Source organism: Hypanus sabinus, chromosome 1 (genome assembly GCF_030144855.1).
Source record: "Hypanus sabinus isolate sHypSab1 chromosome 1, sHypSab1.hap1, whole genome shotgun sequence".
NCBI lineage: Eukaryota > Metazoa > Chordata > Chondrichthyes > Myliobatiformes > Dasyatidae > Hypanus > Hypanus sabinus.
In genome coordinates this window covers 5252734-5279991 of record NC_082706.1, presented here as the reverse complement: position 1 = coordinate 5279991, position 27258 = coordinate 5252734, and the positions used below count along the sequence as shown (strand labels likewise).

At 42.3% G+C, this 27258-nt stretch overlaps 1 protein-coding gene across 1 annotated transcript; it reads right to left on the bottom strand.

The window, feature by feature from the left end:
* Window positions 1–620: 620 nt before the first annotated feature.
* Window positions 621–27258, bottom strand: LOC132390628 (WW domain-binding protein 1-like). Its single transcript, XM_059963229.1, has 4 exons — window positions 27056–27258; window positions 13949–14051; window positions 9941–10102; window positions 621–8878 (listed from the first exon to the last, which is right to left on the bottom strand). Exons 1-4 carry the CDS (start codon window positions 27137–27139, stop codon window positions 8289–8291), a joined length of 939 nt encoding a protein of 312 aa, XP_059819212.1. The 5' UTR covers window positions 27140–27258; the 3' UTR covers window positions 621–8288.

The window sequence follows — 27258 nt, the reverse complement described above, 5'->3', positions numbered from 1 at the left end:
CTCCCAACTCATCAATATCATTTTGCACAAGGCTGCAGCCTCACAATCTGTTATCTGCACTTCGGTGGAAGAAATAAACGGGCAGACTATTACTTAGATGGGGCCTCATTATCTGTTATCTTACTGATCATATCACCTATAACCCGAGCTAGATTTTAGAATAAAGCAATGCTCCCAACACAAGATTCTGGCTCCACACTACTGGTCCCAAAGCTTCCAATCATGAAAACAAACTCTCAGCCATTACACAAGTGGGATTATGGAAGCTCAAGTCATTATTCATTCAAAACAAGTTAATAATTTTGCGAATATTGAGGGACTGAAATTGTGCACAGCGATAAAAAAACAAACAGAGATTTTGGTGAAAGATCGAATAGTTTGAAGGGGCAAATACAGAAAGGAGATAATGTATCCACCTGCATTTTTATTGTGTTCACCCACTGATGCTGTGCCCTGTTCCTTTGCAGTGAGCTCAGACTAAATGGACATCCAAGGCTGCTTTGGCATGACTTTCCAAATTACCTCCATCACACACAGAAGTCATTAGACTCTCATACTGAACGAGGTTATGACCTGAAATTCAAAATCTGAATTCGTAACCAGGTTTATTATCAGCAGCATGAGGCGTGAAATTTATTAACTTAGCAGCAGCAGTTCAATGCAATACATATATAGAAGAAAAAAAACATCAATTACAGTATACAATGGGGGAAAAAACTACAAAGACTGATAAACAACCAATGTGCAAAAGGCAAACTGTGAAAGTACAAAAAAAAACATAAAACACACAAATAAATACATAATATTCAGAGCATGAGTTGTAAAGTCCTGAGAATGAGTTTATAGGTTGTCAAATCCACTGTGTTGAGGTGAGTGAAGTTATTCGCCGGTTCTGGAGCCTGACAGCTGAGGGGTAATAACTGTTCCCGAACCAGGTGGTGTGGGACCTAAGGCTCCTATACCTCCTTCCTGATGGCAGTATCAAGCAGAGAGCAGGGCCTGGATGGTGGTACTTGATCATGGATGCTGCTTTCTTGAAGCAGCACTCCTTGTAGATGTGACAGCAAAATGGTCTCCAGATTAGCTCTAAGTATTGCTGAATCTCAAAGCAGAATAGTTACACGGCCAAGGGTTAGGAACTCCTTTCCAGCTTTATTTTTGGGCATTGAAGTAGTAGTACCATCAGTCTTTAACCTGCTTTTCTGACCAATTTTTTTGTGCCATACTCTCCTCCCTCATGCTGAGAATAGGCATGTAGTTATCAAGATATGACTGACACAACAACTACTAGAAAAAAAATCCTTATCCATTGTTGTCGAGCTTACCTCCCAGATGGAACAGGTAGCAACATTCTTCATTCTCATTTCTAATCATCCATTCAATCTCACTGTGGATGCTGAAATAGCTCGCTCTATACCACAATACTCCCTTTTATACTAGGCAAGCCTACAACTAGCGGAGACAGGTTTCGTGTGAAGTATGAAATATTTAAGGAGAATCTGAGGGAGAACTTCACCTAGAGGCTGGAGTGAGCTGACCATGGAACTGGTAAACCATGGAAGTTCAACTGTAACACTTAAGAGAAATTTGCACAGGTACATGATAATGTGGTTAACTGGATCAGCAGATTTGCAGATAACTCCAAAATTGGAGATGTAGTGGACAGCAAGGAAGACTACCAAAGCTTGCAGCAGGATCTGGATCAGCTGAGAAAATTGTTTACAAATTATAGCACAGGGAATTTAATGCAGACAAGTTAGGTGTACACTTTGGGAGGACCATCCAGGGTAGGTCTTACACAGTGAGCAGTAGAACAAAGGGACCTGGGATAACAAGTCCATAATTTATTGAAAGAGGCGTCACAGGTAGGTTGGGTCATTAAGAAAGCTTTTGGCACATTGGCCTTCATAAATCAAAGTACTGACTACAGGAGTTGGCATGTTATGTTGAAGTTGTATTTTTCCCACTGTAGTTGTGTGCGACTACAAATGAAGGACATGAGTTAAGGGTAAAAGAGGAAACATTTAAGAGGAAACTTCTTTAGAGAGAGTGTGGCAAGTGTGCAACAAGCTGCTAGTGCAAGTGGTGAATGCGATTTTGATTTCAACATTCAAGAGAAGTTTAGATAGGTGTATGGAGCTGGCACCTAGGGTCGTGAATGAATAGTACCAGTGCTCTGGCAGTTTTGTGGGCACCATACAGGATAAGGGGTCAAAACACAAAGATACAACTGCAGATGCTGTGGATCAAACACATCAAACAGATGCTGTGGTACACAACGCTGGAAGAACTCAGCAGGCCAGGCGGCATCCGTGAGAAAAGAGTAGCCAACGTTTCGGGCCGAGACACGTCTAAGGAAGGGTTGTGAGGCTTGAGAATATGTAAGCCCAGAGTAGACCATAAGACATAGGAAGAGTTAGCAGAACCCAACATGGGCGATTTATTATCCCTCTCAACCCCAATCTTCTGCCTTCTCCCCAAAATCCTTCAACACCCTTACTAATAAAGAACCTATTAATCTCTGCTTTATATCTACCTAATGACTTGGTCTCCACAGCCAACCGTAGCAATGAATTCCAGATTCACCACCCTCTGGCTATAGAAATTCCTCATCTGTTCATTCAGTACTGAAATGGAATTGATATTGTGTTATTTATCCCATAATCAAGGGAGGGACGTGGTAGCATAGCAGTTAGCACACAGCTCTGGTTCAATTCCTGCCGCTGTCTTTAAAGAGCTTCTATATTCTCCAGGTGCTCTGGTTTCCTTCCACATTCCAATGATGTTCAGAATAGTAGATTAATTGATCATGGGTGCAGGCTCACTGGATCAGAATGCATCAAAATAAGGACAGTGTCAATCAGCATTATTACTTTACAGTGTCAATAATCACTGATCGGGGTTTGTCTGAAAGGAGTTTGCAATGTGGGAGGAAAGCCAAGTAATCACAGAGAGGATATACAAAAACGTACAGGTTTATTGGTTGCATGGGTGGAATTGGGCACCATGGGCTTGTTGAGCTGGAAAGGGGTCAGTCATCATGCAGTATCTCTAAATAAACAAACATCACACCTTAAACTGTATTCTGATGGGTCTCAGGATAACTTGCATCCAGAATCAGACAGATAGATCTGCTTGTCATCAAATCCTAATGTGCCAAAAATAATTCATTCGTGATCTTAAGTAGCAGCAAGGAAACAATTTTCATTTATTCTTTTTATATATATATATATAAAAAAAGACTTCAGCACTGTAATTCAGAGTACAATGAAATCACACCATAGAACATGCATCTATCATTGTCCCTATCAAATTACAAAATTAAAATGTTCATATTAAAAAGGCATCAAAATATAACAGTACTCTGAGATTGCAAAAAAACAAATGATCTCCCTCAAAATAATACTCCAAAGGACAGCCAATTCTTTACATTAAAAAAACACCAAGGAAATTGTTCAATTGCCCCTTTTGATGCACTGCCTCAGCTCAGTGCTTATGGCCAATACATTCCATTTTCCACTTTGCTCAGATGGGAATGCAGAGAACCTTGAAATTACTACTGTCCCTTACATCCTACTGTCGGATTCTTTACTCACAGGATCCTTTACAATCAGCTTACTTTCCCCTTAATAACATGGCCACTATGTGCTATTTCTCCCATGTGATCAGCCTTTACTGTTGGAAACAATTCAGGCAACCTTGTTACTTCTATTATATCCCTCATCTGTATAAACAGCCATTTAAAGGCCTCAACATATTTTACTGTTCAAAATTAAATTTTTAAAGAACTATTCAAATCCACAGATCACAAACTTAAGTTTACTTCACACAAAATGGTGGTGGAACACAGCAGGCCAAGCAGCATCTATAAGGAGAAGCACTGTCAACATTTCAGGCCGAGACCCTTCGTTGGGATTGCTGGTCTTTGAGTCTTGAGGAAGGGTCTCGGTCCGAAACGTCAACAGTGCTTCTCCCTATAGATGCTGCCTGGCCTGCTGCGTTCCACCAGCATTTTGTGTGTGTTGCTTGAACTTCCAGCATCTGCAGATTTCCTCGTGTTAAGTTTACTTCAGTTGGGTTTATTTAAACTTTCACGCGTACCCTTTCAATCTATACTCAGTGGCCACTTTATTAGGTATAGGAGGGAAACCCAGTGCGGACAGCTACTGTTGTAGCTCATCCTCCAAGGTTCAGAGATGCTCTACTGCACACTGCTGTTGTGAAACATGATTTCTTGAGTTCCTGTTGCCTTCCTGTCAGCTTGAACTAGACCGGCCAGTCTCCTCTGACCTCTCTCATTAACATGGCATTTTTGCCCACAGAAAGCATCCAGTGAGTGGTAGTTATGCCATTCTGATATTTGGGCTGAACAACAACTGAACCTCTTGACCATGTCTGCATGCTTTAATGCACTGAGTTGTTGCCACATGATTGGCTGATTCGATAGTTGCATTAATAAAGGTGTACAGGTGTACCTAATAAAGTGACCAGAGTGATGTTTCAAATAATTTACCAAATTAAATCACTAGGTGGCTCATGATCTGCATCAATATGGGGGGCCTGTCTCCCCACTGTACAGTGCTGAGTCTTCAATTGCTCTCATTGCTGGTCATTGGTAGTCCGTTTTCAGAAGCTCCTTTCTCTCCACCACCTCAGTCATGATTTATGACAAGGTGTTATGCAAAAGACACAAGAGGGCAATTTCTGCATTTACTTTGCCTTCTCACTGATTTAAAAATTATGGCTGAATGTCATTAGCAAATGTCGCACATACTATTTAGCTAACTATTATGACATCAGTAATTTATTACAGAGTTCAGAATGATCACAGAAAGATGTGCCAACTCTGCTTGTTCACTGTGATCAATCAACACCGAGTTTGGAAACTTGTTATAAATTCTTACTGCTCTTAACGCCTGCTGGGTTTCTTTCTTTGAAAAAGGCATTCCCATTGCTTGTATGGCATCAATTATGGCCATGCCCTTCACTGAGATTTTATAAAAATAAAGGTAACAAAACAGTAATCCTTGTGCATATATTGTTGTTTATATTAATAGACTTCTGTAATTCCATTTTCTTTTTTTTGTAGTGTTTGTTTAGAATATTTTCAGTGAAGTTCACAAGACTAATGCTTTTCTCTAGTTTAAGATGGAAAGGAGGGAGTGCAAAGAGGAGTACAGGTCTGGCAAGGGCAATGGGGAAGATTACATTTGGCAGGTATCACCTGAATCAGATTTATTGTCACTGATATCTTGTAAATTTGTTGCTTTGTGGCAGCAGTACAGTGCAATACATAAAGATCACAAGCTAAAATAAATAAATAGTGCAAAAGAAGAATAACGAGGTAGTGTTCAGGGACCAGAGGGGGGAAAAAAGCTGTTCCTAAAACAGAGTGTGGGGCTTCAGGCTCTTGCACATCCTCCCTGATGATAGTAATAAGAGGGCATGTTCTAGATGGCAAGTGTCGTTAATGATGGATACTGCCCTTCTGAGCCACTGCCTTTTGAAGAGTCTTCCATGGAGAGGGTTGTGCCTATAATGGAGCTGACCAAGTCTACAACCCTCTGCAGCCTTCTGTGGTCCTATACACACCAGGCAGTAAGGCAACCAGTTAGAATGTTCTCCACTGCACACCTTTTAGAAATTTGCAAGTCTTTAGTGCCGTAGATATCATCTCAAACTCCTAAAGACACAGAGCCACTGGTGTGCCTTCTTCAAGATTGCATCACTAGCTGTAGTCTCCCAATGAGGAAATAAAGGATCCCATGTCTGAGGGAGGTAGAAGGGTTGGGTTGAGTTGCTTTCCGATCTTGGCAGTTTACTTACAAACATTGTCACCATGTGAAGAGACATTCTCAGTGTGCTGTTGATCATGATGTCCTCTGAATGCTTGGCCTTTACATTCTTCTCAATCAGATGACGACATCATTTCAGAAACTCAATTATGATGTGGGGAATTAGCTCATAAATAGGATTCCGGTCTATGTGTTTGTTCACCTTGATCCTATTTATACATTCAGAGGACAGAACCACAATCAACATCACACTGACAATGACTCCTCCCGTGGTGATTAAACATTTGTAAGCAGATTTCAAAGATTGGAGAACAAATCAACGAGCTATGCATCTTTTGGAAGTAGAAAGGCCCAAGTTTTGAAGCTTGTTGATTAGTACCAAGGAGACAATGGTGTCAAAGGGATGATAGTGTTGAACACCCAGCTGTAATTGATAAACAGCAGGCTGTTTTACATGTTGCTGCTTTCTAGATAGTTCAAAGCCAAGTGGAAGGCCTGTAACATCGCATCTGCTGCAGACCTGTGGTGGCAGTAGGCAAATTGCAAGGTTTCCAGGGTCTTGCTCAAGCAGGAGTTAATTCTAGCCATGACTGACCTCTCAAAGCACTTCTCAGTCAATGTTCTATCAGGCGATAATTGATGAGGCAACTCACCCTGATCTTCCTGTGCACTAGTATGATTGATGCCCTTCTGAAGCAATGGGATGCCCTCCGACCGTAGCAATGGGAGGTTAAGGATCTCCTTGAACACTCCCGCCAGTTGGATGGCACAGGTTATCAGTACCCAGCCAGTACAACGTCGGAGTCTGATGCCTTGAGGGTTCACCCTCTTGAAGAATGCCCTGATGCTGGCCTCTGAAACACATATCATAGGGTTGCCAGATGCTGCAGGGGTTCACACCAGTTTTATTCTCCCTTTCAAAACATGCATTAAACGTGTGGAGCTCGCCAGTATATGAAGCATCACTGCTATTTATACTGTTGGGTTTCATCCGGTAGGAAGTAATGGCATACAAATCCTGCCATAACTGTTGCACATCTAATTGAGTCTCTAATTTCACACAGAATTATCTGTTTGCATTCACATTAGCCTTCCCTACACCAATTCTTCAGAAGTCTAAGGCATGTTTCCAACACTATTTATGCTTATAGATATTTTATAAATCAAAAACTATAAGCAATAATTGCCATAACTAACCCAAGGCTGAAATAAAGATTCACAGAGGTATTGCCTATATATTCAATGGGAGAAAAAACACACATGCCGATATTGTCAAGTATTACATCTTCAATTGCTCTGTAACTGCCAGTATTTCACTTGCTAAAACTAAGTCCTTACCGTACCTCATCCAAGCTCATCAGACAAGAATGTGAAACATGACTATTGCAAACCTTTCTATAATTCTGATGGAATTCCAGTGTAACAGGTTATGCGTCAAATGGGCAGAATACCTGTAAAACACATGATGAACATCTAACACTTTCTTCTGGTAGAAACTGCATTTACTATTCTATAAACAACTGCCTCGGGTTTGGCGCTTTTTGTAATATAATGGAGACACTATACCTAGCACGAATAAAAGTTTGGTATATCATTTAGCACATCAACATTCAAATTGTAATACATTTTTGTTTTCTGTTAAACTTATAACAAAAGTACCACAGAAATAGACTTAATGCCAAATCTAAACTTAAACTTAAAAGTAAACTTATACAATGCATTAGTGCAGACCAAACAATTTTTATTAAAACTGAGCCTCCTGCATAAAAGAAGCCAGGAAGTTTCAGATGGGTAATGTGTTGTAATACAACAGATCCATCTTTTAATAAGTTAAATGATGTGAGAATCCTTGGGATATGGCAGTAAACCAGTTAACATGCTGCATCACAGGGCATAGAGTCACCACGTACCGACTGTCCAATTCTAGGCAGGACTTTTGTCAGGAACTCTACAGGAAGCTACATGGACACTGCAAGGATGGAAGTCCTCCAGTGACGCATTTAACTGAAGTAGTTCGAGAAACTCCTTCATGTTCCGAATGCTATACAACAGCAAATGGGAAATGCTGAAAAGGCTCCATTTCCCCTCAAACTATAGTTGAGGTTAGAGAAAGGCTTCCTTCCTCACCCCACTATTTTACAAAGTAATTTTTTTTTAAAAATTGGAGTGAGTTTGTTTTAAATGGCAAAACAAGCCTGAATATTTTTCTAATAAGAGGCCTTGAAGACAAAAGTTTGAAAATTATCCACTCATTATATTGCTATAGTATTTTAAAAATTGCTAATAAGAAATCTGGACTATTTGTAGGCCACCCGACTGAAACGCCAGACAGATACAAAGCTGTCTATAGACTACAATTTGTGTCTTTCACCTGATTGACACGGGGTACCTTGTGGAAAACATATCGTAAGTCCAGAATTAATTAATGCTTAACAGTCAGCAGTCATAGATTGCACCATCTGTTTGACTCAAGTACCAGCAATAGGGGCACATTTATACCACATCACTGTTCTCCTCCTCCCCCTGCTCTTTTGTCGAGCACTGTTTCGGCTGCTCGCTTGGAGCCTGTTTGACAATCTGGGAGCTACATGATGACTGCGCCTCACAACACTCGCGGGCGCTGTCGCCATTCATCAGACCCACTTCCTCATGGTAAGGGTCCTCATCCATCTGGCACACGCACACCTCTATGCCAGAGTCTCCAGTGATTCGCCGGTGCCTCGAGGAGTTGTCTTCCTTCATTTCTCCGTGGTCACACAAATGAGAATCCGTCTCCAAGGTTTTAAAATCAGCAGATTCCTCCCCTTGGACTGTATCACCATTTATCCTGTCACTTGAACCATTGAGCACTGGGGTGTCAGGCCCCGCCTGCTCGCCTTCCTGTTCAGCAGATGAGCTGGTCTCCACATCTTGCACTAGCGAGGCCGCAGACTCCTGCAGAGCAGGCTGGCTCTCTACGAGAGCATTTTCATCGATAGAGGCTTGCCCGTTCTGTTGTTGTGGCTCAGAATAGGGAGGCGGCGGTGTAGCTGGGTGGCCTGCTACTTCCTCGTAGTCTGGGAGCTTGCAGTTTGCCCAGAACCCTGCAGGAGGAAAATAATTAACTGGTGAAATGCAATTGCTGACAACTTTAAATATGGGAAGGAGTAAAAATATTATTGCAGTTCTACTCTCAGTAATACTTGGAGGTTACGCATTGGTGAATAAAGTTAGGTATTGCTTCCAAAGGGAAGCATTAAAAATAGGTATAGCAAGGAGCTAAAAATAAACAAAATTTTCCATATGCCTATTCCTTTCTGCAGACTATTGCTCTTAGTCTTAAAACACTTACAGACTTGCCCTGTTTGTATATGGCCTGTTCTTCAATCTACCTTATTACGGCCTTGCGCCTTACCTTCTGCTTGCACTGCACTTTGTCTGAAACTACAAGAGAATGCAAAATCAAGTGTTAGTGTTCCCTTGCACTATCCCCAATGCACTTGATCTGTATGGATGGCATGCAAAACAGTTTTCCAACTGTGCTTTATACAAGCTCTGAGCCTGTACTCACTAGAAGGGGGGGTAGAGAGAGGTGGGAGAGATCTCATTGAACCATATGGAATGTTAAAAGGCTGAGATAGAGCGGATGTGTGAAGAGTACACTTCCTTTAGTGGGAGAGTCTAGGACTAGAATGCATAGCCTCAGAATAGAAGGATGCCTATTTAGAACAGAGATGAAGAGGAATTGCTTTAGCCAGAGGGAGGTGGATCTGCGGAATTCATTGCCGCGGGCGGCTGTGGAGGCCAGGTCACTGGGTGCATTTAAAGCAGGGGTTGACAGGTTCTTGATTCGTCATGATAGAGAAATGATGGACTATGTACGAGGGAAGAGTTGCATTGATCTTAGTAGGTTTAAAGGTTGGCACGACATTGTAGGCCGAAGCCATAATGTTCAATGTTCTATCACTCCAAGTAAAACAGATCAAAAGCAGAACACCATGTGATCTGAATATTTCAATTATAGCATGCATCTCAACTGTGAGATTCCAACCACTCCCACATATTCTATTTTTATGCAGCAGGCAGAATTTTTAGAAATCAAGACTTGCGCATATGTTATTGAATAATGTATCTCTGCAATGATCTAATGAGACACATATACTCACTTAAATCCAGTGGTTGTGTTGTGTAGGTGCTAGCACCCTGATATGCCATCAGACTGATCTCCCTCTGTCGCTGCTCCTGTTGTAATCTGAGTTTCACACGCCGATGACGATAAGCACAGCAACAGCTAAGCATGATAATTATAGTCCAGACCAACCAGAACCCTGTCATAATCAAAGAAAGAGTGGCGGTATTCAGAATTGCATTTCTCATGTATGAAAAAAATACTTACAGCTTTACAAGGACTAAGACAATTGAATTATACTCCTGTAATCACTAACTCAATCTGTGTAACACAATATGGAGTCATAAAACACTACAGCAACAGAAACATGCCCTTCGGCCCATCTACTCTATGCCAAACCATTAAAACTGCCTAGTCCCATCAATCTATAGCCCTCCATATACCTCCCATCCATGTACATCTAAATTTTGAAGATTGAAATTAACCCGACATCCACCACTTCCGCTGGCAGCTTGATCCAATTCTCACCACCCTGGGTGAAGATCCCACTCACGTTTCCCATAAACATTTCACCTTTTGTCCTTAACCTATGAGTCTAATTCTAGTCTCATCCAACTTCAGTGGAAAAAGCCTGCTTGCATTTACTTTATCTATACCCCTCATAATTTTGCATATTTCTGTCAAATATCCCCTCATTCTCTCACAGTCCAGGGAATAATGTCCTAACATATTTGACTTTTCCCTCCCTCCTGTACTAACTCCTTAGCCATGTGTTAAACTGTATGATCTTTCTTTTCTGGCCTTACAAGTACATGTCACCAAACTCCTTGAACTGACTTTGCAGGATCTCAGTACCCATCCTACTTACTCTTCTCTCAGTACTGACACATGGACCACAACCTCTGGCTGTTCACCCTCCCACAGAATGCTGTGGACTTGATCCGCAATGTCCCTGACCCTGGCACCCGGGAGGCAACAAGTCATCTGTGAATCTCATTCTCATCCACAGACACTCCTTTCTGTTCCCATAATCAATAAATACCCCATTGCTACAGCTCACCTCTTCCTCCTTCCCTTCTGAGCCACACAGCCAGATTCAGTGCCAGAGACCTGCTCGCTGTGGCTTCTCCCTAGTAATCATTTCACAAACCCCCCCCCCCCCCACAAACAGTATCTAAAGCAATATACTTATTATTGAGCAGAATGGCCACAAGAGTACTCTGCATTGGTTGCCTATTCCCTTTCCCTTTCCTGATGGTCACCCAGTTACCTGTCTCCTGCAACTTGGGAGTTACTACCTCCCGGCAGCTCCTATCTATCAGCTCCACATTCTCCTGTTCGACCTGAAGGTCATCAAGCTGCAGCTCCAATTCCTTAATATGGTCTAAGGAGCTGCAGCTCAGTGCACTTTGTGCAGATGTAGTAATCAAAGAGACTGGAGGTCTCCCATAGTTCCCACATCTCACACAAGAGACAGACCACTAGCTCTGCACCCATTCTCAGCGCATTAGCCAAGAACTAACAGAAAGAAAACTTGCTAGCTTACTTTCAGCCTTTGCCTGTGCTTGTCCAAACTCGTTGAGCCAAAGCCAGGCCACTCTAACACTGCTCCACTCACACAATGGCCACTCCAACCATGACACAGCCCACAGGGGGGCTATGAGGTGGGGGGGGGGGGGAATACTCAACTACATTAATTTTTTTTTGAAAGTCTGGATACAGATGTGTTCAAATACAGCATTTTGGATCAAGTTTCCAGAGGGAGGCCAAATGACAGAAGATGGGTATTGCGCGATGGATTATTTTGTTTCACTCTATGACTTCACTATCTAATCTGGGCCAAATGTTCAGCTGCAGTGCTCTATTATCAGAGACAACACCTCTGCAATGGGGAGGTACAAAAAGTGCATGCATCTTGCACATGTACCTTGGCCAAGGTTTTTCAACAACTTAAAAATCAGTTACATTTATATTTTACAGAACAGCTTAAAATCTGGGGCAGGCAAGTCTTACTTTAATACAGCATCTTAAAAACGGCACTTATAATGATGCAGGGCTCCTTCAGTACAACTATAATTCAATCCAGATAAAAGACAACTGTGCCATGACAAAGACCATTAGATCACATAAAAGTACAGGTTGTTCAGCCCACTAATCTACTTATGTTCAATCAAGCCTTTCTCACTGACTTTGCCCTTCATTTTCCTTTATGCCTATTACTATTATACTTGACATCTCCATTTCATTCACAATATGGCACTTCCATTCAACTACCACCTTCAGTCCATCTAGTGGGTACAAATCTGTTATTCTACTTAGTCCCATTCACCTGGACTTGGACCATAGCACTTCATACCCATAAGAGCAGAATTAGGCCATTTGGCCCAGCAAGTCTGCTTCACCATTTCATCATGGCTGATCCATTTCCCCCTCAGCCCATTCTCTTGGCCACCTTCTCATAACCCTTCATGCCTCTGCCTCAAACATACTCAATGAATTCCACTGATTTACCACTCTCTGGCTAAAGAAACTCTTCCTCATCTCCGTTCTAAATGGACATCCCTCTATTCTGAGGCTGTGCCCTCTGGTCCTAGATTTCCCCCATCATAGAGTATAGTAGGCAGCCGTCGATCCCAGGGGATCATGGGTTTACGGCTCTAGTTAACTGTGTCCTCTCCAGGGTGCAAGCCTGGGCGGGAAGTTTTGAAGAACCAGGCTGCTTCCCATCTCCATATCACTGATGTAGTCCAAGGGAAGGGCAAGCCCGAGACAGCCTGGCACCAGTGTCATCGCAGAGGCTGCCAGAGTGAAGTTGTAAACAACATCAAACTGCCTTATAGACCCCGGCTCCAAGTTTCTTCCTCGGGGTTTACTCCTGAAGCCTTTCCCATGGGTGAGTATGGCCACAAGGCAGAGGAGGTTTAAAATCGGAGTTTTTCTTCTCCTAGTCAGGCTGCTGTCCAAGGTTGATGAGCCCCACCTGCCCGAAATCCTCTTCATAGAAAGATCTCTCTCAAGGCCTTTCAACCAGTTTCAATAAAATCCCTCTTCATTCTTCTGAAGTCCAGTGAGTACGGGCCCAGAGCCATCAATTGGTCCTCAAACGGTAACCCTTTCATTCCCGGAATCATTCTTGACAACCTCCTCTGAATCTTCTCCAATCTCTTTTCTTAGATTGGAGGCCCAAAACTGTTCACAATGCTCCAAGCAAGACCTCACCAATGCCTTACAAAGTCTCAATATTACATCCTTGTTTTTATATTCTATTCCTCTCAAAGTGAATGCAAACATTGCATTTGCCTTCATCACCACTGACTCAACCTGCACATTAGCCTGTAGAGGGAATTCTGCACGAGGATTCTTTGCACCCTTCCCACCCATGTGCTTATCCGAGTCTAGTTTAAACATTATTTCATGATATGCATGACGAGGATATAATACAATGAAAACATAACGACAAGTCAGATCACTGAATCCGTGGAGTTAAGAGAATTGAACAGATGAGCAGTTAGAGTATCCTGACCACCCGCATCACCATCTGGGAGTGCAAGAACTGATGAGGATCACTGGAGTCTCTCTTCCCTAAGATCTCGATCAGAAGCGCTGCTTACGCAGGGCCCTTAGTATTTCAAGGACACCTCCCATCAGACATGAGGTACCACAACATTACACAAGAACTGTTAGAATGGGAAACAGCTCCTTTTCCCAGGCTGTGAGACTGTCACCTCCTGGTCTGAAGCACCATTAGTGTTATACTGTTACATGCTGTGCACCATGGCCTGGAGAAATGTTGTTTCCGTTGGCAGGATACATGTATATGGTTGAATGACAATAAACCGGAAATTGATTTTCAGTTTTGACCAACACTATGCACAGGCATAGCAATAACTCAATAACCTGTGCAACCTCCAGTTACTAAAGGTTTACTTTGCCCTGTAAATGGGGTTTAAACTCTTTAATCTTCATTAATTTTGCATCCAAGACTTTAAGAAATATTAAGTGAGCAAGGCTAAAATAGGATCCTGTGGCCCCTTCAGAAACTTACACCACAGTTCGTAATAGTAGGTGCAACATTCAGTCTCCCCACAGCAGTATCCCGTTTCACACCAGTAAGGCTCATTGTTCACTCCGAAGCAGAGCTCTTTGGCCTAAAAAACAAGAATAAAAACAGTCCACAATACACAGTGACCCAGTGAGAGGAAAACAAAAACAACGTTGTGTAAAAATACTGAAGACAAAGGGCATCATGTATACCCAGTTCCACCTTGGGAAGAGATCTTTTAAAATACATCCAAAATCCTCTTAACACCTGAAAAAAGTCCAGTTTAAATATCTAAAAATTAATTAAGGAAACAAAAAAAGGTAAATTTTATACTGCAGTGAGGAAGATTCAAATGGTCGTCACAAATAGACCCCAGTGGAATGATGTGAACTGTCAGTAGGAAAGAATTATTTGAATCGAAAGGAAATAACGGTACCTCTACAGCAAAGTACAGGCCCTTTGGCCCACAATGTTGCGCCAATCTTTTACCCTATTCTGAAATCAATGTAACCCTCCCCTCCCACACTGTCCTCCATTTTTCTGATGATGCATTTCAAAGTTCAAAGTACATTTATTATCAAGGCACGTATACAGCATACAACCCTGAGATTTGTCCTTCCAAAGGCAACCACGAAACAAAGAAACACCATGGAACCTGTTCAAAGAAAAAACAAATTGCACAACCAGCAAAAAGAAAAATTACAAAACATTAAACCAGAGTCATTGAAACAGTCAGGGATTGTTCAGTTTGTAAGCTGTCTGAACGACATCGCCAACGCTGTCTTCTTCCTTAATTTATCTAATCCTCTGGAAGGATCTATTTCAGCAGATTCCCAATCTGGGTGTTTTATCTGCTCAAGTTAAAAAAATGTGTTTCCCTCAGCATGCAGTCACTCTGCTGTCCTTTCTAACAGTAACTTCCCTAACTTCTCTCAATGACATTCTCACCGCGCATACCTATTACAAGTCAACCCTCTTCATTTCTCAACAGCTCCCCTGACCATGGCTGTCATAGGACAGCCACCTCTAACACACAAGTACTATCCCTCACCACTCAAGTTCATTACTTTCATTTGAAATCATCTTACCCAGGAGCCAATCCACTCCCCTCAATTACACAGAATTAAACTGTTGAACCTCCCCCCCCACCCCCAATATGGGGAAGAACAGTAGTGTAGTGGTTAGCACAAAGCTTTACAGTACAGGTTCAATTCCCACCACTGCCTGTAAGCAGTTAGTACATTCTCCCCGTGACCACTTGGGCTTCCTTGGGGTGCTCTGGTTTCCTCCCACAGTCCAAAGATGTACCGGTTAGTAGGTTAATTGGTCACTGAAAATTGTCCAGTGATTAGGTTCAGATTAGATAGGGGGATTGCTAGGCAGCGTGACTCAAAGGGTTGGAAGGGCCTACTCTGCTCTGTATCTTAATAAATAAATAATCCCACACCAAGTACTAATGAGTTGATTTTGACAACAATACCCACTATTTTTACACTGTTCTCCCATTATTTAAAGTCGCCACCTCAAATAAAAATCACTCATTTTGATTAGGTGCACTTATTTCAACTCTTCCTAGTTTAAAGTGCAACATACTTAAATACAGTGGATTCCAGTTAATTGGGCCATGGTTAATCAGGGCAGACATTTATTTGGGTACAACACTTAAAGAACAAAAATCAAATCGAGAAAGAAGCTGGGATTCCCTTTGCTTACTAATACTATGCCGCTTATTTGGGCCAAGACTGTTGCCCAACAGTGTAACTAGCATCAGTTGTGAGCATTTACATGGCCATTACAGACACTACACTGTGCTTAGAGCAATCAGCTTTTACATAGCGTTAGTTGTGGGTGTTTGTATTCAAAAAGTAGTGATATTTGTTCCTGATAGTTGGCAAGAAATAAGCAGCAATTCAGAATTGTTTTGCTCATCGTAGGTTTCAAGATTGGAGATGCCAGAAACAGCCGGGAGTGAAAATGAAATTTACTAGAACCAATATATTCTAATTAACTATAATTAACTCCTTTTTACTGTCACAGACTAGGTTAGTACAAATATAATAACATTTATAAAATTATTGCATTTGTCTTCAAAATAATTACTAATGCCTCAAGGCTACTTTGCAAACATTTCATGGAATTTAAAAGTTGTGCATTAACTCTGAAATGCAAAATTGAACACACAAACTCATTAGAAAACAAAACCATTTCTACGTTGTTTTTTTAAAAATGAAACGATTGTTTAGCAACTGAGGACCGATTAAGCAGAACCCCTTGAATAAACTTAAATCCTACCTACAGCATAGGTATCTCACTTAAAAAAAATATTTTGAGGGAATAGAGAATGATGGCCTATTTCAAAGAGATGAAGAGTGCACGTGCAGAGTGAGCCATTTACTTGATCAACTTGTGCAATGATTAGCTGTTCAATATGGGAGACTATGAAGATTCACTAAGAGGACCTTAAGGAGCTCTCTTAGTGAATTTTTAAGTGAGGAAGGAGGCAAGAGCAGACCAAATCAAAATGTGGACAGAGAATGATAAAATGAGGGCATCAAACTAAAGGGACAGCTGAGAATGAGGGGGGGATGAAAGAAAAATTAGCCTTCCATTTCTAGATTTCTAGATTCAAGAGCCAAAGTGAAAGGAAATTCATCCTGTCACTATTTCTGCCCAAAAGCAACACTGGTGTTGTGTTGACAATTGTGTTCACCTAATTCAACAAAGCAACTGAAAACCTTGACCTAATGCTCCCTGCACATATGTCACATTCAAAGCGAGAATATAAGAAACTAAGTTCAAATAAGCACCAGTGAGATTAGAGCAGTAATTCTATCTCTCAGGTCTGCTGATGTTGTCTTGGCATCAGAACCATGATTAAATTACTTCCACAAGTTCACCAAACACCACACACTGAGCTATATATAAAACCCAACTGATCCCTTAAAATATAGTCATAGAACACTACAGCACAGAAACAGACCTTTTGGCCCATTTAGTCTGTGCTGAACCATTAAACTGCCTAGTCAAATTGACTTACCTCTATTCCCTACTATCCATGTACTTATTCAAAATTTCTTAAATGTTGAAATCAACTCCACATCCATCACTTGTGCTGGAAGCTTGTTCTACACTCTGAATGAAGTAATCCCCTTCATACTCCCATGAGCTCTAGTTCTAGTCTCATCAAACCTCAATGAAAAAAGCCTGTTTGCATTTATCCTATCTATACCCCTCAATCTGTATACCTCTCATCAAATCTTCCCTAAATCTTCTATGTTCTAGGGAATGAAGTCCTAACTTATTCAACTTTTTCCTATAATTCAGGTCCTTAAGTCCCAGCAACATCCTTGTAAATTTTCTCCACACACTTTCAATCTTACATCTTTCCTGTAGGTAGGTAACCAAAACTAGACATAGTACTCTGATTAAGGTCTCACCAACATCGCATCTCCTCTATTCAATACATTGATTTATGAAGGTTAATGTGCCAAAAGCTTTATTTATGGCCATATCTACCCGTGACACATAAAAACTGCTGGAGGAACTCAGTGGCCAAGCAACATCTAATGGAAAAAGTACCATCACCATTCCAGGCTGAGACCCCTCAGCAGTCCCGAAACATCGACTAGTCCTGCTGGATCTGCATTCAGAACTGAAGTTCACAAGTTGTAGGCGACAGCCGTTTTAGTCCACCACCTACCAGTCCAGTTCCTCTTACCATGACCCAGAATTGCCCTTTTTATTTGAAACCACAAAATGTTGGTACTTAGTCAGAAAGAATATAGGCCTGTTCTTCTTTTTCATATTTTAGGATAAATTTGCATTCTATGATTCAATCCAGCAAACCTCTCTAATTTTATCTTTACCGAGGTATGGAGATTAAAAGTGTACAGTGTTCCAAATATGTTCTCAGCAGAGCTTTGAAAATGTGAAAATATTAACATCTAACTCGTACTGCAACTTACAGCAAAAGGCCAGAGCTATTTGCATTCCTAGTTGTTGCTGTGCCTACATGTTCATTTGATGCAGAAAGATATCTCCAAACTCCTAACATGTGCTGGTAACAATCTCCCTGCACATCAGTCAACCTGTCGTGATTCCCGTTCGACCATTTTCTTCTCCCGACATTGGGTGTATGGGGCAAAATGTGTCTTCATTAGCCAGAGAATAAGATTGTGGTACAAATTTATAAAATATTAGTTTGATTACTGCCAAAGCCCGATGTCAAGGATCAACTTAAATTTCTCACATACATATAGACGTGTAACCCTCAGGTTCTGTTAGCAGGGAAGACAACCTCTGGCCCTGCCAAAAGTGAGATTGGGCGCAAGCTCACCCTGTTGTGTGGATGCAACAAGATTTGTTACCCTGTTACAAATCAGTACCAAGAAATAACAGATGGTACACCACATACAATTAAACAATTTAGCTTTATAATTCTTAATTTGACTAAAGGGTTAGCAAAGGAAAAGAAAAAAAAAAGTCTATTTTAATGAAAAAGTCTAATTGCACAAATTGGAGCTCACAGTTTCCCCTCCACCAATCCTCCTTCAATCTCCCCAGCCTTCGTCAGATTACGGTTCCTCTCCAGGTCGAGCCCTACGACCGCTTCTCTCCGGCGTCTTCTCTCTCCATCCCCCGATGAACAAAAGACCCAGATCACCCTGGTGTCAGGCACACGGCACGAAAACACACTCCCGTCATTGGATGGCTCACATTCCAAAGCACCCGCTACCTCCTAGCATAACCCAACACTGCTTCTACAGAACGACCATTACATTTTCAGTGAAACCTTTCCTAGGGTGTTACACATGTATAAGGACTTTGCTGTGGAGTTTTGGAGTGACATGCAACAAAAAACGTTAAGGAGTAAGAAGTTAAAATACAGCTATGGAATAAATAAATACCAGCCTGTATTACAATACAAACAGCATTATAGGAGTGGTTTATAGTGTTCGGTTCTGATCACAATTCCTTTGAAGGACGCGATTGCACTGGAGAGGGTGTAAAGGAGATTGACCAGGATGCTGCCTAGGATGGAGCACTACAGCTACAAGGACAGACTGGATAAACTGGCTTTGTTTTCCTTAAAAAGAGGATGCTGAAATAGAACCCAATAGGGATATTCAATAGTTATGTACTATGTTGTATGATGTGGACGATCATGGTCTTTCCATGACCATGATTGTTCTCGGCAAATTTTTATACAGCAGTGGTTGCCATTGCCTTCTTCTGGGCAGTGTCTTTACAAGATGGGTGACACACTGCAGACACTGTCTGCCTGGCGTCAGTGGTCACATAACCAGGACTTGTGATCTGCACCGGCTGCTCATACGACCATCCACCACCTGCTCCCATGGCTTCACATGACCCTGACTGGGGAGCTAAGCAGCTGCTACACCTTGCCCAAGTGTGACTTGTAGGCTAGCGGAGGGAAGGAGCACCTTACACCTCCTTTGGTAGAGGCGTTTACCTCCACCCTGCCAACAAGAGGCATACAAAATTAAAAAGGGGTCATAAATATAGAAGTACAGTCAACATTTAGAGAACACCTTGGGGCCTGTTTCTGTGCTCTACTACTCTTCACTGAAAGCCATTAAGCTGATGTTTTACATTGCAGAAAGCTTAAAGCCACAGGTCAAAAGTTTAAACGTGGGTTTCAGACGTGCAAAGAAAATGTATTCAAAGCACTTGCGGCATTTGTAACCTCTACAAGGTAACTGTGTAGAAGCAAATAGAAATGTACTTAAAGATTTGAGATCCCAGCCTGTGTTCCAAATGATATGCTGATACATTAAAACTTAACAAGAGTGTTGCAAATCCACCTTGAACGAGAGAAAGTTATGTTCATTATGAAAGGTGCTTACTTAGAAATTAGACATGCTATTAACGTTAGAGAAATTTGGAAATTCACCAGTACACAGAGGATATCTCACTTAAGACACATAAAATGCTGGAGAAACTCAGGTCAGGCAGCAGCTACAGAACAGAATAGACAAGTCAACCTTTCGGGCTGAGACCCTCCTTCAGGACAGGGAAGGAAGGGGGAAGATGCCAGAACAAAAAGGTGGAGGAGGGGAAGGAGGATAGCTGTAAAGTGATGGGGCATCTTTCATTTCCGTTCATGCCGCCTGACCTGCTGAGTTCCACCAGTATTCTGTGTGTGTTGCTCCAGATTTTCATCATCTGCAGATTGGGTTTATGATTTGCTATCTCATGTAAAACTCATGCTTTCTAAACGCAAATAGAAATGAATTCCAGAAATGAAATTTTGTCTTTTCTTTCACACATATTTTTATTATTTATTTTACTTAGAGCTGCAGCACAGTAACAGGCCCTTCCAGCCCAATGACCCGTGCTGCTTCATTACACCCATGTGACCAATTAACCAACCTAACCCGATCACAAACAAGAGAAAATCTGCAGATGCTGGAAATCCAAGCAACACACACAAAATGCTAGAGGAACTTTTCCCCATAGATGCCGCCTGGCCTGCTGAATTCCTCCAGCGTTTTGTGTGTGTAACCTACTTACTAATCTGTACATCTTCGGACCGTGGGAGGAAACTGAAGCACTCAGAAGAAACCCACGCAGTCATGGGGAGAATGTAAAAACTCCTTACAGACATTAGTGGCATCGAATCTGGCTCACTGGTGCTGTAACAGCATTACACTGTTACACTACCAAGCCGCCCCATCACCTTCACTTCCAAATACAACTCACTCCCTATCCATGTCTCCAGCGTCAATCTGAATCCAAATGAGACTACTGACAATCTTGGTGTTACATCCAATCCAAACGTTCTCTCTCCTCTCCTGTCAGGCAGATGATACAAAAGCCTGAATGCCCATACTACCAGGCTCAAGAAAAGCTTCTAGCCCACTGTTACCAGACTCTTGAACAGGCCTCTTGTACAATAAGATGGACTCTTGGCCTTATGATGATCATTATGACGTTGCACTTGATCGTTTACCTTCCCCGCACTTTTTTGGTAGTTTTTACACTTCATTCCGCTTTGCTATTGTTTTACTTTGTTCTAGAACTCTGTAATGATTTGATCCATATGAATAGTATTGAAGACAAGCTTTTCACTGGATCGTGGTACATGTGACAATAAATCCAAAACCAATCCCAATTGAAGATTTGTGTTCTAACTATACCATTAACATGTGGTATCACAAGCTACTACCAATAACATTCAACATGCGGGTGCTTGCTTCTTGGGTTGTAATTGCTGTGGTGCCGTAGCGTGAAGCTTTTACATCTCAGGGTATCAGTGTCTGGAATTCAATTCCAGCATCATCTGTAAGGAGTCCGCACGTCCTCCTTGAAGAATGTGTGGGCTTTCTTCTGGTGCTTCGGTTCCCACTCAGAGTCCAAAGACGTACTGCCTAGGTTAACTAGTCATTAGGTTAGGGTTAACCTGGGTTTCTGGGGGTTGCTGAGGCGGCACTGCTCAAAGGGCCAATTTTGTGCTGTATTGCTGAATAAAAATGTCTCAACTAAAATTGGCACCTACATTTTCAAAGACTCAGCCTTCTCAATAATTGTCTTCAATCCTTAGATCCTGTAGGCTCTGTATCCAACTGTGACCTTTTGATCAGCTTCAGATTTAAAAATCACTCCATTCCAGCAAAGTCTTAGCTTTAATTTAAGCAAGCAATTCCTCTTTTGGCCTCCAAAATCCATCTTTAAAAAAATATTCTGTGAGATACTGGCGACAAGCAAAAACTATTTACATAGAAACATAGAAAATAGATGCAGGAGTAGGCCATTCAACCCTTCGAGCCTGCACCACCATTCAGTATGATCATGACTGATCATCCAACTCAGAACCCTGTATCTGCTTTCTCTCCATACCTCCTGATCCCTTTAGCCACAAGGGCCATATCTAACTTCCTCTTAAATATAGCCAATGAACCAGCCTCAACCGTTTCCTGTGGCAGAGAATTCCACAGATTCACCACTCTGTGAGTGAAGAAGTTTTTCCTCATCTCAGTCCTAAAAGGCTTCCCCTTTATCCTTAAACTGTGACCCCTTGTTCTGGACTTCCCCAACATCGGAAACAAACTTCCTGCATCTAGCCTGTCCAATCCCTTTAGAATTTTATATGTTTCAATAAGATCCCCCTCAATCTTCTAAATTCCAGTGAGTATAAGCCTAGTCGATCCAGCCTTTCTTCATATGAAATTCCTGCCATCCCAGGAATCAATCTGGTGAACCTTCTCTGTACTCCCTCTATGGCAAGAATGTCTTTCCTCAGACTAGGGAACCAAAACTATCTTTCCTCAGATTAGGGGACCAAAACTACAGTTTGGCTTTTTAAAAATGTAATAATAATTCTCTTTTGAAGCATCTTGTGGGATTTTTAGATTCAAAACCTGATTATCACACACCTCCTGCACAGTACCACTTCACCCTGACCACAGTGTCTCTCACTCGCCAAAATTTACCTTTCAGAAACAAAAATATTCTGAAATTAGCAACCCTCTACAGCACCAGCTATAAAATTGGGAATTGAACCCTGACCTGCACTGTAATAACATTATGCCAACCGTTATACTACCATGTCATCCCATGGTAGGAACTATGGCAACTTAACTTGTCAAAAAATGACAAATTCTGCCTTACTGTAAAGAGATTAGATGGGAGAGACCAGGGTTCCCAATCTTTTTTATGCCATGGATTAATACCATTAAGCAGAGGGTCTGTGGACCCCAGGCAGAGCTTTAAGTGTCAGTATACTGAAGCAGTAGTACATAGACAGCCCTATGAGAGAAGCAGCTACATCCCAACCCCCTCTTTAGAAATGAGGCTGTGCAAATCTCTGATCTACCAGTGCGGGAGCACTTTGGGCTCAGCAACCACAATTCTATCAGCTTATTAGCTCAAGATGATTGCAGCAAAAGATAAGTCCAGCCTGTAACTATAAAGCATGGTCTCATTAATCACACTGAGTCAGACCAGTTATTTACAACATTTTAGCAAACCACTTTTTTTCAGTAGTCTCACATCTCCAATTCTGAGGAGAAAAAAAACTTTATTAAAGTACTATACTGTCTTTACCAATAAGATTTAATTTCCATCATTCTATCCATGTCACCTTTCTAGCTGATAAGGATACTTATCACCCAGGACATTCCCTCTTCTCATAGCTACCATAAGGAGATACAAGATACACTCAGTGCTTTAGGAACAGCAAGACGGTCACAGACGGAGCAGATATCACTGATGGAGGTGATGTGTAATAGATTCAATGCCTGTCCACTTCACGCAGAGGGAAGGTTAGATTGCTCCAAGTGCTGAGATGTTTTGGTGAGATCAAGATTGGTTTTGGGCTGTGCGGCTCAAGCGTGTCATTGTGCCAGGATCTGGGTCCTACAGCAAGGCACTACCCATGCTTGGAGATAGACTGGAAAGCCCGAGTGTCAGGCTGGTTTTGCTCGCTCTCCTGCGCCATTCGTTCCTCTGTCTGTGGCACCAAGGCTGTGAACTGCTCCAGCAGCCATCGCCTTCGCAGGTTTTGCCCTGCTAATATTCTGAACTGAGATCGAGCCTTGCGCCTACTCCAGCAGCGGATCTAAGCACTCAGTCTGGTTCAGAATGCTGTTGTTTGCTCCTATTGTTCGAATAATGCATGTGTGTTTTTTATCCCCATCTCAGCACAGTGGACATGGCCTTTTTTAAAATTGGGTTCTTTGGGTTTTGTGGCTGCCAATAAGCAAACAAATCTCAAGGTGTATAATTTATATGTTCTTTGATAATAAACACACTTCAAGTCTTTGAAAGAAGGTACCAGTGACCAATGGCAACATCCGGCAAGTAGCTCACAAAACTACTAGATACTCTTCTTCAAAATATACTTCTGAACTGTGATCAATCGCAGCCTGTGATTTCCATTTTAAAGACGTATTTTTGAGCTAACTATACTGTCTGGTGCTTTTGTGATCTCCTGGGAGATTCAACAAGGATGAGTGTGGAAAGTGCAGATGAACGTCGACTCCTGATGGCTGAATTTGAACTTGTGCTTGGCTCTCACTCCACACCAATTAAAGCGGCAAGCGAGATTAAAATGAGAGCAGAAAACAAACAGGTTTTTAGCACTGTCTGCCTGCGTTTGACCCATCTCCTTCTCAGCTTGTTGCTGCCACCAGGCTACTGGACCGGCTTCACTCGCCTCAGTGTTAAACACACGTGGCCGTGGGCTCACCTTGGGAGACTCTGCAGTTCATGTTCCAAGTGTGTGTTCTTTTTTAACCTTTTTTTTATATAAACTAATTGTGAGATTTGTTTGAGGAGCTGCAGCACTGAACTGACCGCAGCTGTCATCTTCTACCATTGGGCTCCTGGACCAACTTCATTTGCTTCAGCAGCTTCGTTACTGTGGGCTCACTTTCCAGGACCCTGCAGTTTGATGTTTAATGTTCTGCATGTTATTTGTTTGTGCGATTTGTTCTTTTTCACACACTGTGTGTGATGGTCATTGCTGTGTGGGGGTTTTTCTTTGAGTGGGTTCTATGGCATTTCTTTGGTTTGTGGCTGCCTGCAAGAAGACGAGTCTCCAGGTTATATACTTTAATAATAAATGTACTTTGAACTTCTTCCCCTCCACCATCAGATTTCTGAATGGACAATGAACCCGTACATCACCTCAATATTTTTGCACTACTTATTAATATATATTTTATTATATATTACAATTTACTACTACCACAAAACAACAAATTTCATGACATATTCCAGTGATATTAAACCTGATTCCAATACTGGAATTTCCTCTTAATCCTTTGTTCCTTCCAAAACACACCTGAAAATTTACCCACTGATCGGTGTGGTTACAAATCAAATCAAATTGGGTTATGCCCCTTCCAAATCCATTGGATGCTGAGCTACATCAAAAAAAATTATTTATATCACCACGGCACCTTTCACAATCTTACAACCCTTGTGCCTATCCTATTGTTTTGAAGAGTCCTTTTTCCATTCATTTGAATGTTGTGGATTTCACTGAGAACGCCAACATTTAATGTCCATCTTAACTTGTCCTCAAGTGCCCACCTGCCTTCCTGAGCCACTGCAAAGCACTCTGAGGCAGAGTACGAGGCCACTTCCACAATACGGAGACTTCGAGCCAGAAACGATGAAAGAGCAGCAACAATTTCAAACCAGGATGGTGTAAAGATGTAGGAGAAGCCACAGGTGATTCAGATTCACTTATCACATCGAAACACAGTGACATATGATGTTTGCTTTAACAAGCAACACAACCCAAGGATGTGCTGGGGGCAGCCCGTAAATGTCCGGCACATTCCATGCCCACAATGTTCACAAAACAACACAGGCAACAACAGCAGCAAACAAGCCCCTTTCTTCCCCCTCCCACCAACCCACACTCAGTCCTCCAACCCCAGGACAGGCTGTCTCCGGGATTCCAGTGGACTAGCCGGCCTCAGGATTCCAACTTCCACAGTGGCCTCGCAGAGCCAGGGTCTCAACTTCTGAGTGACCTTTTGGGCTTCCAAACCACAGAAAGTGGCCTTTCCATACACCAACTACCGCCGAACCTACTTGATGGTATATTTACAAAGTAATTACTGGATGAACTCAGTAGGTTCAGGGCCATTTTGTAGGGGGGGGAAAAACTGTCAAAGTTCCCCCCACTGAAAACCTGCTTCAGTCCTGACAACTCCTGTCCCCTTCACAGATACTGCTTGACATACAGTTCTCCCAGCAGATTACTTGTTGCTCCCGATTCCACTATCTACCCTCTCTTGATGGAAGAAGCTTCTTGGTACTAGAGGTCACTATTAAATCTACTTTCCTCATTCTTTATGATAGTAAATTTCACACCATAAACTTTTTCCAAAACAGGAATCCACCCCTGTTTCTTCCTTATTGATCTTTGCTGACAACACAACTGTTGGCAGAATTCAAATGGTGACAAGTGGGCATACATAAGCGAGACAGATCAGCTAGGTGAGTGGAGTCACAGCAACAACCTTGCACTCAACGTCAATAAGACCAACGAAGCGATTATGGACTTCAGAATGGGTAAGTCAAGGGTACACAGATCAGTCCTCATTGAGGGATCAGAAATGGAAAGTGAGCAATTTCAAGATCTGTCCTGGGCTCAACATAGCAATGCTGCTACAAGGAAGGCACGACTGAGACTTGGCATTGTCAAAGACATTCACAAATTTCTACTGATGTACTTGAAGAGCAACATAACTGACTGCTTTGCCTTCAGGTATGGCCATGAAGGAGGGCTACCACACAGGATAGAAGTAACCTGAAGAGAGCTGTAAAATTAGTCACCTCCATCACTGGCACTAACCTCCATGGTATCCAGGGCATCTTTAAGAAGCGATGCCTCAAAAGGAGGCAGGCAGCATCTATCATTAAGAAACCCCATCACCCAGGACATGTCCTGTTGCCATCAGGGAGGAGGTACAGAAGCCTGAAGCCACAGACTCAATGATTCAGGAACAGCTTCTTCCCCTCTGCCATCCGATTTCTGAATGGTCACTGAACCCATAACTACCATTTTTTTCTATTTTTCAATTACTATTCAACATATACATTTACTGTAATTCATTTTATGTATTGTACTAGTGCCACAAACAGTAAATTTCACGACATCTGCCGGTGATATTAAATCTGATTGAGTCATGCCATAAACTTCTTCAAAACAGAAATCCACCCCCCTCCCCATTTCTTAATTGATTTGGATGTTTCATCTCTATTTACCAACAGTGGTGACAACTGGAATAAAAAGATAAACAAAATTCTGCTCACTTTGAAGAAAATGCAGCATTTTGACAACAGGCTATAACTTTTGATAAATATTTATGCCCTCGGAGCGTGTTGCTGCCCCCAGTGGGATTCAGCACTTTCCGCTGTCACATCACGTCAGCAGTCCTTCAAACTCGGGCCAAACTTGGGCAGGTTTTCTCTCTGACCCGAAGTGCGTGAGGACAGCGGCCGGGGCCGGGGCCGGGGTCAATCCAGCCGCCCGCTTCCAACGCTGCCTCCACTCGCGGCCTAATCCGGCCGCTGAAGCCTCCCGCTTTCCTCCCGCACCGCCACGGCCTCGTTCCGCCGCGCTCCTACCTCGGCGTGCAGCTCCATTCGCGACGGTCCGACGGGAAAGGCTGGCGAGATGAAGAGGAAGAAGCCGACTATCATCTTCCCCATTTCTCGGGCGCACGGCCGCCGTCACCATTCATTTATTCCCCAATTCCCCTTCGAGCCTCCGCCGCCCTCACTGCCAGCGACACCCCAATCTCCGCACCCCATAGGCCGGCTTCCTCCTA

Excerpts from the sequence above, each read along its gene's own strand:
- LOC132390628 (XM_059963229.1), bottom strand. The coding sequence starts at position 27,139 with ATGGGGAAGATGATAGTCGGCTTCTTCCTCTTCATCTCGCCAGCCTTT. Across the intron at positions 14,052-27,055 it reads GAATGGAGCTGCACGCCGAG|GCCAAAGAGCTCTGCTTCGG; the intron begins GTAGGAGCGCGG and ends CTTGTTTTTTAG. Across the intron at positions 8,879-9,940 it reads AACACAACCACTGGATTTAA|GGTTCTGGGCAAACTGCAAG; the intron begins GTGAGTATATGT and ends TTCCTCCTGCAG.